Source organism: Pseudochaenichthys georgianus, chromosome 19 (genome assembly GCF_902827115.2).
Source record: "Pseudochaenichthys georgianus chromosome 19, fPseGeo1.2, whole genome shotgun sequence".
Lineage (NCBI taxonomy): Eukaryota > Metazoa > Chordata > Actinopteri > Perciformes > Channichthyidae > Pseudochaenichthys > Pseudochaenichthys georgianus.
In genome coordinates this window covers 8,667,553-8,677,134 of record NC_047521.1, presented here as the reverse complement: position 1 = coordinate 8,677,134, position 9,582 = coordinate 8,667,553, and the positions used below count along the sequence as shown (strand labels likewise).

At 40.7% G+C, this 9,582-nt stretch overlaps 1 protein-coding gene across 1 annotated transcript in view; it reads left to right on the top strand.

Moving 5' to 3' along the window:
• Window positions 1–804: 804 nt before the first annotated feature.
• Window positions 805–9,582, top strand: part of LOC117464682 (rho GTPase-activating protein 44-like) — a 41,192-nt gene continuing 32,414 nt past the window's right edge. The window contains exons 1-6 of the mRNA XM_034107251.2: window positions 805–895; window positions 3,028–3,067; window positions 4,560–4,679; window positions 5,139–5,215; window positions 7,464–7,575; window positions 8,137–8,213. Coding sequence (XP_033963142.1) covers window positions 834–895; window positions 3,028–3,067; window positions 4,560–4,679; window positions 5,139–5,215; window positions 7,464–7,575; window positions 8,137–8,213 — 488 coding nt within the window. The 5' untranslated portion in view covers window positions 805–833. The remainder of the gene's footprint in view (window positions 896–3,027; window positions 3,068–4,559; window positions 4,680–5,138; window positions 5,216–7,463; window positions 7,576–8,136; window positions 8,214–9,582) is intronic.

The window sequence follows — 9,582 nt, the reverse complement described above, 5'->3', positions numbered from 1 at the left end:
CAGCATCAGGCTTGACTAATTGCTAACCTGCTCCTTTGTGTGTGTGTGTGTGTGTGTGTGTGTGTGTGTGTGTGTGTGTGTGTGTGTGTGTGTGTGTGTGTGTGTGTGTGTGTGTGTGTGTGTGTGTGTGTGTGTGTGTGTGTGTGTGTGTGTGTGTGTGTGTGTGTGTGTGTGTGTGTGTGTGTGTGTGTGTGTGTGTGTATATGTGTGTGATCATTATCCCCCTCTAGTTAAAATCACTGAGCCAGTAAATGTGTCCTTGTTGTCAGAGAGGAAGTGAATCCAGAGACTGTCAGTGATTTACTTTGCACTTCGGAGAACACAAGTCCTGTATTTGCACACAGTGTTTCAGAAATAAATGAGGTTAAATCAACACACAGACACGGAACTATTGTGGCTGTGCTAACACACACACTGTCGTTCTGCGAAAGCTACGCGCACGCTCACAACGGCAAACAGATATTGACATAACTAAACCCCCTTGTCTCAGTTTTTCATAAGTGTTGCTGGTGGCTGCTGAGTTCGGTTGGTCGACCACTTTTAGTCGGCTATTCCTTTAAAGGGGCCCTATAATTGTTCTTCTACTGTACTCTTGTTTTCATTTGATGAATAATTATAATCCTGCCAAGCCCAGAATCAATTCATTCATTCAGAAGACAGATGTAGGTGAAGAGAGAGAGCCAAAGGAGCAGATAGTCCGGTCTCGTTCTTCAGGCTGACGCCCTCCTTCTCCTCCCTCTGTCCTTCCACTTCCCCCCCCCCCCACCACCCCTCATTGTCACTCGGCTCCTGCCTGAAAGCAGGTGGTTGTTGTCCTCCTGTTAGCAAGGGGGATGTGGAAGAGAAAGCTGCACATCAACGGGACTAGATCCTCTCGCAGGAACAGAAAGGCTCTGTAAGTCCAGGGAGAGCTTTAAGGTTCCTTTGATTTGGATTAGATGATAGGTGTCTGTGTCAGGATGCAATCAGAGGGGATGTCTGTGATGTTGAGGAAGTGAGGAGGTGAGGCAGACTTGGTTGGTTGGTGTTCAGAAAGAAAAGGACAGAGCTGTTGTCTGATTCAGATTCACGATCGTATTGTCTTAGGTTTGGATTATAAGCATAGCACACATGCACTCTTGATTGGTACTATTTCTACATGTCAGCCGATATAAGGGGTATATATATCAAGACTAATGGCTGATTATTAGGATATATATGTGTCAAATATCTATTAATATGATTTTATACTGGTTGTTCCTAATATTAATATTGGAAATAATTTGTTAAATATCCTTAAAGCTGCTGGGGTCTCAATTTTTACCCTTGTGAACAATTTTACTTCTTCTTCTACCTAAACTACATGTTTACCTGCAGGGCTGAAGTAGTTTATCTCAGGTGATTTCCTTTCTTGTGCCAATACAAATCAGACGATAAATAGATGCTTTGTTGAAATAGAGTTAGTGACGGTGTATTCGTGGACATGTTTGGGGAATCTTTTGAGCTGTGTTAGCAGGACGGGCTATACATCACCGTTGGCATGCCGATGCTGTTCATCTCTGGAATCAGTGCTTGAAACACATGTTTTGTTGCCATCGATCTCATTTGTCTTCAAACCACATTGCTTTCTGTGTCTTCAAATGCACACGCAATAAGGAGAAGCTAAATGTTAAGATGCTTTCAGCCTGATGTGTCATATCGATGTGTATTGAGCTGAGCGAAGACAGAGAAGATCACTCAGTGGGAGAAGATCTTAATGTATAGTTCAATTTGATATAGATATCATGATATGAGAGACATGCTTTTAGATTATTAATATTAGGTTATGGCACAAGTGTTGTCTTTTTCTGCTTTTAAAAAGTGCATTACAGTAAGTTGATATTATTTAAGTATTTGGCTTTTCATGCTAAGATAATATATCCACTTTACTGAGGATTTTTCATTTAAAAAACCCTTTGTGTAAATATTTGATGAAAGCATCAATAGTCAACCCTGCCTAATATATCCCAGTGCTAAGTGCTCTAAGTAGATCAAGCATTGGTGCTTTCACACACCTCTCCCTCTGTGTGCTGGGCTTAAGACTCGTAGACAATATATTCAATAGTGTTGTGATTTATTTTGTTAAATGGCTTGGTGAAACTGATGATCTAACAACTCAAAGAAAATGCAACAAAAATGTTCCTTTTTTTGTTTGTTTTAGCTCTTTACATAATCATATTTACAATGTTGTCTTCTTTTTGTTGTCTGTATCTATCTACATCGTTCAGAGACCATTTAACCAAATAAAATACAATCATAGAGACAGAAAATAAAATCACCTCAGCTGGAAGTATTTATTATATATATATAATATAGAGTTACAGAGGTCCACATTAAAAAAGGATGAATTATAGTACAGAAAAGGGTCACTTATTAAAGGATAAGGCTGATTGTGTTTCATATCTTATTGTTAATACATACTAACAATGAATGGTTCAACTACAACTTATGGTGTGTGTTTTAAATCCTGATAAATCTCCTCTGTGCCATCGAGCTCCACCATTATACAGACTCGCAGAGCCTCAGACTCTTGTGTCATCATATTTAGTTTTAATAACATTTGCTGGAAATTAATCAACAAGCTTTTTCATATTTCCATCCAATTAGAGAAACAGCTTTATCATACTTAAGCAAGTAATTAAATGATCTGGCAGTTATTATGTTGTGCACTGATATATGTGTCTGCATCGTTGTGTGCACTGCAGTGGGACTATCTTTCACGTTGAGCCTGTGGAGACTGTATTGTGTGGCCTTCAGAGTCATCTCACTTTGTGAAACAGCTGCTTTGTAAAGTGGAGATCCTTTGATTTTGACTGGGCGACATGCAAGTCCTTTTTTCCCTGTCAGATTTCCATCCTCACACTTTGTAGCCTTTCCTTTGAATTAGCTTGAGCCATGTGTAACAGATAGAAAAAGAAGCATTCCTATTTTTGCTCCAGGCTGCAACTGTAATTATAGAAGTTCAGCAAATGATGTAATTACATTTTTTCTTCTTCTCTTCTCTTTCAGAGCGGAAAAAACAGAAGTATTGAGTGACGACCTACTACAGGTACTAATCAATCAAGTGTGTGTGTGTGTGTGTGTGTGTGTGTGTGAACAATGTTTTCTGCCTCTCACAGGGAAAAATAATCATCACCGGTGCAAAGTATTCAGCCTGCATGAAATGACTTTTTCAAATGGCTCTGTGCACTGCCTGCAGGCGTCGTTAATGAGCGCTGAAATTGAACTTCTTTGTGAGACAAAAGGCTGAGCGTCCCCACTGATTGACTCGGTGCAGCGCTGTAATTGATCTGATTAATGCCGCCCTCAGAACCAGCCACGACGGTTCCACTGAGTTGGGTTAATAATGAAATGAGAGGCATTTAAGTGAGACAGGTAATGGTGTCGTATGAGTGTCACCGGATGGGAATACGCCTTTCTTGATGCCAGGCAGACAGGCTGTAAGGGCCTGCAAGTGTGTGATAGTAACTGCAAATAGGGATATCCTGACTATGACTTAAAGGGATAGTTCACCCCCATATTACATATGTGTTCTCTTACCTGTAGTGCAGGGGTTCTCAAAGTTTTGATGAGTTAGGTACCCAATATTGGATTGAGGGCCGCCCAAGAAAAACGGAACACAAAATAATTCCAAAACAAATCCTTTCTTTATTGTACTAACCAATTACCGCAACTCGCGAGATGCCTAGTTGCCATGCAACCAGTAGTCCAGCAAACTTTCCACAAGCTGTCATTCATAATCTAGGAATGACAACCCAGGGGGCGCAGTTTTACCATTCTTAAATTCCATTCTAATTCTTACTAGATACAACCATGGAGGATTAAAATATAACGCATGCATTTCAGCGTGTCACATTAACTATCGCGGGCCGCCAGAAACATTTCCGAGGGCCGCCATTGGCCCGCGGGCCGCACTTTGAGAACCCCTGCTGTAGTGCAATCTATCTATCTATCTATCTATCTAGATTGTTCATGAATGTATTGCCAAGTCCAAAGTCATGATCTGGCTACTTAATGAGGCCCTTTTATTGATGTTGGCGTTTCCATTTCCTGTAGTGTGTTGTATAGGTTTTTCTGCATGTTAATGGTTGAATGGCCTTTATTTATTTCTGTAACATAGTGACATCACTATGTAACACTCACACTTCTATTGACTAGCGCTCCAATTCATGTACACATTGTACCTGATTTTCTAAGGGGCGGGACATCTCTAAAAGGTTGACCAATCACAACAGAGCAGCCTGGGCTCTGGTTTCAGACAGAGGGTGAAAAGAGGTGCTGCAGCACAGGCAGTATGAGAAAAATAACGAGCTTTTTGAACATTAAAACATGGAAACATGTTACAGTAGAGGCACAACAATGAGCCTGAAAATGAGCATTATATGTCCTTTTCAATATAATATATACGACCCTCGCACCTAAACAATCTAGACCGATAATTAGCACTTCCGGTATGAGGTACCTGAGGTAGGAAGACAAATAGGTATATTGTATTTTTGTATTATCTTTTCTCATGTCTTTTCTCTCTTCCTGTGTCTCAGGTGGAGAAACGTCTGGAGCTGGTCAAGCAGGTTTCCCACAGCACACACAAGAAGCTGACCGCCTGTCTGCAGGGCCAGCAGGGCGTGGAGGTGGAGAAGAAATCTGTCAGGTCTCCCTCGGTGAGAAAACACCCAACAACACTTTAAAGCCTACAGAGACTCCTCGAGCAGACCTCTACCAAAGTCTAATGGTTGCATTCAGTCAAGAACACATTTCTCAGATCATTCAAAAACCACATCAAGGCTAACAAGTCAAGAGGAACAATATGTGTGTATCCGTACAGTGATCCAGACCAGCCCCATAGCTTACTAGGTTCTTCTGTGGCCCCTGATTCAGCCTTTCACAAAGTTATGTAGTAGTTTTTCCGTAATCCTGAAAACATTCCCTCATGTAGTGTCGGTGGTCCTGACAGGGCAGGAGCAGATAAGGCCTGTCAAAGGGAAAGAGAGAACAACAACGTCATCTCATAAAGTGGGAATTATGTGGATGTGCAGGTGCTAATTAGAAAGTATCTCCTCCATCAGAGATAATAAAGGATGTTTTTTTTTCTTTTGTGTTTGTTTAATATTTCTGTGTAGAAGAAGCTTCCTCTAACTACACTTGCACAATGTATGGTGGAAGGGGCGGTGGTGCTCGGAGACGAGTCCCTACTAGGGTAAGTACACACACACACACACACACACACACACACACACACACACACACACACACACACACACACACACACACACACACACACACACACACACACACACACACACACACACACACACACACACACACACACACACACACACACACACACACACACACACACACACACCCACATACCCACACACATGTAGATCACTGATTATCTGTAACATTCGCAGCATTTTCTCTAAGCGCAGACATGGAAAGGAATGGTTTTATTACCCAGAACTGATTTACACTTCTTGTCCAGTAAAGGCAGCCAGATGAGGACAAACCGTGACTACTTTAAAGGTCCCATGTCATGCTTTTCTGGTTATTACCCGTCCCTTTGTGTGTTACGAAGGTATTTATATAAACGGTCTGCAGAGTCACAAACCCTCAAAGTACACCCTGTAGCGAGTAAAACTCCTGTCTGTGCTGCCCCAGAACGCCTCGTTGGACATTTCTCTTTTTCTTCCTGGGTACAGTGACGTGCCCATACCCAATTGGACCAAATGGACCAATCCGTGGAACCGTTGCGTTACGTCCGCGGAGCCGTTAGGTTTCCTCACACACACACACACACACACACACACACACACACACACACACACACACACACACACACACACACACACACACACACACACACACACACACACACACACACACACACACACACACTCACTCAATCTTTTCTCAGCTGCAGCTCCGCCGATTTCTCCTCCCTGAGACGGCGGGACGCGGCGAGGCTGTGAGTCGGTGTGAGCACACACACAAACTCCCAGCCAGGCTGCGGTGTGTGTGTGTGTGTGTGTGTGTGTGTGTGTGTGTGTGTGTGTGTGTGTGTGTGTGTGTGTGTGTGTGTGTGTGTGTGTGTGTGTGTGTGTGTGTGTGTGTGTGTGTGTGTGTGTGTGTGTGTGTGTGTGTGTGTGTGTGTGTGTGTGTGTGTGTGTGTGTGTGTGTGTGTGTGTGTGTGTGTGTGTGTTCGGGCTGGTTTCGGGGTGGGTTTCGCTGTGTCTTGCTGTCTCGCAGACGGCCACATAGGGAGGGGGGGCAGGAGCTCCAACAAGCCGTTTAGGACAGAGATTGAATACACAGACTATACAGAGATGCTGTGAGAAACCAATGTGATGTTGGAACATTGAACAATGTAAATCTATTCTAGTCGACCTCACAGTGGAATTATGATCAGTAGAAATGGCCATGACATGGGACCTTTAAGAGTGGTTCCAAAATGTGATCAATGCATATAATAAAGTATCCTTTATTATAATAATACAAATAAATACATAATATATACATACATATTAATGAACAAACATTACTAAATTGAACTGAAATAATAATCCTTTGTCAATAGTGTCAATAGTAGAAAACAGCATAACTGAGAGGGAATATGAAAACATTTTTTAATTTATCTAATAGAATTTTTCAGTTGCCTTCGCCCAATATTAAGGGTAACAAAAGGCTTATTCCTATATTTTAATGACGGGAGGAGTTTGTTCTTTCTTATTACAGTTGACCATGTATACCATACATTTGGATAAAAAATATTACTATGACAATATCCATGAGCAAAACAAAAACAGAAAAACATCAAAGCAATACAATTAAAAGTTGGAAAAGGATAAGAATATACATGTTATTAGCACTAACAAACATAAATGCAAGATATTATGTCATTATTTCAATTGGCACACTAATAACCAGAAAAGGTCCAACACTAGATTGAAAAAATATATTTGCAAAAAATCTGAATACATTTTTGGTTGTGCTTTTTCTCTTTTTCTAAGTACTGCAAATAATGAAGCTATTAAATGTACTTTTAGAATTGAATGTATTGTGTATTATATGATCTTTAGTTACAGTATGTCAAGCACAAAAGAGATCATTGGTATCTGGATGAAAGAAAAATCAAACTTATGAAGATAGAATGATCTGTTTGTACTTTATTTCAGACGTATGGTAAGAGAGTCTAATACAGAACATTCAAATAGTATGCACATGCTGATGCCGAGCTGTCTTCATGTATGTGTTTGAGCCTGACTCTGGAGTGAGTGACACTATGTTCCAGCACCTGAGGCAGTTACTCATGTATAAGCATCACTGCTGTTATTAGAGTTTTGAGAGAAGGTGAATAAATATCAGCGAGCGTTGGAGACGTTTACAAGGTGACGCCTGCTCTCTGTCTGATCCATGATGTTTCCGGGTCTTGTTGCGTGTTGCAGGAAGATGCTGAAGCTCTGCGGCGAGACGCAGGAGAAACTGGCTCACGAGCTCATCTTGTTCGAGCTCACCATCGAGAGGGACGTCGTGGAGCCTCTGTACGACCTGGCAGAGGTACACAAACAGCACTGTGGGAACCACTGTGTTATCTCAGATCAAACTTATTATTATTATTATTATTAGGCAACCTATTTAAAAAAACCTTTTAAAAAAATTAACACAACAGGTGTTCTCTCTCTTCTACAGTATGTCCGATTTCCACTCACTCGTGTTTTATTTTTTATAAAAGACTAAGGCAAATTAATTTGACTTTATTGTTATTTTTCTGATAGAACCCCCAGCCTCCTGATACCATCAAAAAATTATTTTTGTTTGAATTAAAAATAAGAACATATTTATATATATGTTCACACTTTATTCACATTGTCGGTTTAATTAGTACATTTATATTGATGCTCTTAAATAGTCCCTGATACCTGTCAGACAAACCTGCAGTGTGATCTCTATTGAATAGTGTGTACACAGGGCAGCTCCTACATGTGTTTAGTACAGGGAAACCTGTACATGATGAAGCTAATCTTCATGAGAGCAGAGTTTTCGTCCAACAGGTGCAGATCCTGTGTTCCCTCTTTCACACCAACAAACAAACAACATCTCTCTGCTCTGTCCTCTCAGGTGGAAATCCCAAACATCCAGAAACAAAGGAAACATTTAGCCAAGCTGGTGCTGGACATGGACTCAGCGCGCACACGGTGAGTCTGTTTTACTGTGTGTGTGTGTGTGTGTGTGTGTGTGTGTGTGTGTGTGTGTGTGTGTGTGTGTGTGTGTGTGTGTGTGTGTGTGTGTGTGTGTGTGTGTGTGTGTGTGTGTGTGTGTGTGTGTGTGTGTGTGTGTGTGTGTGTGTGTGTGTGTGTGTGTGTGTGTGTGTGTGTGTGTGTGTGTGTGTGTGTGTGTGTGTGTGTGTGTGTGTGTGTGTGTGTGTGTGTGTGTGTGTGTGTGTGTGTGTGTGTGTGTGTGGGAAACTCCACCCGCTGTGAATGGATCTGGTGCTTCACACTAAATGTAACTGGGATCCAATTGCACAAAGTGAAGTGTCACCACCATGAATATCTGCAGATTGAAAACCTAATTGTTCAAAAGCAGAGGAGTAAAGTTTATCAAGCTAACAATATTTGTTTAGTACATGTATAGCTGGTTTAAGGATTTAAGGAATTTTTATTTTATTTTATTTATTTTGTTTTATTTTGTATTTTAACACATTTTATTTTAATCATTTTCAACGTCATTACTTTACCTTTTTATCTTTGATTTATTTTATTTTATATTTTTAAGTCTTACTTTAAGTTGTTATAATTGCATACATATTTTTATTATTTTTAAATGTTATTTTGTTTTATCTTTTATTGCGAATTTAACATCTTTACTTTACCTCTCTATATTTATATAAATATATATAAATAAATTGTATTTAAATATGTTTACATTCTTACTTTCTTACTTGTAAAGAGGTGTCCCTGAGCAAGGCACCGTTCCCCACACTGCTCCCCGGGCGCCGTTCAAAATGGCAGCACACTGCTCCTAACACTAGGATGGGTCAAATGCAGAGGAACAATTTCCCCACGAGGGATTAATAAAAGTCTATCTCTCTTTTAATCTCTCTTAAGCCTCTTATGTTTGTATAAATATGAATATTATTTGTTATAATAAAAAAAATGTAATTCTAAAAAGGAGCAACTGTCACAAAACACAATGTTAACAAAGAAAGTTTTCTTATTCTGATTGATCATGTGAAAACCTCTTGAATGATCATGTCAGTGCAGCTTTCTCTCCCGTCCAATCAGAAGCGGTTTCCTGTAACGTGCTATCCCCGCACTTTCTTCCTGCTGATTCCCTGTCATCACTTCAGTTTGAGCAGTGATATGAAGAGACATGTGATGTTCCTCTCTGCAGTCCAGCCAGGCAGTCAGTTTGTTTTTTGGGTGACCCAAATCTGAGACAGTTTTTCCCATCATGCGGCTGTGCTGAGCTCCACTGGCAGCGTGGCATATTATCTCCACCCAGAGACTCACTCAGACAGAAAGCCAGACAGAGAGGGCCGAGGGGGGCTTAAAGGGAACAGAA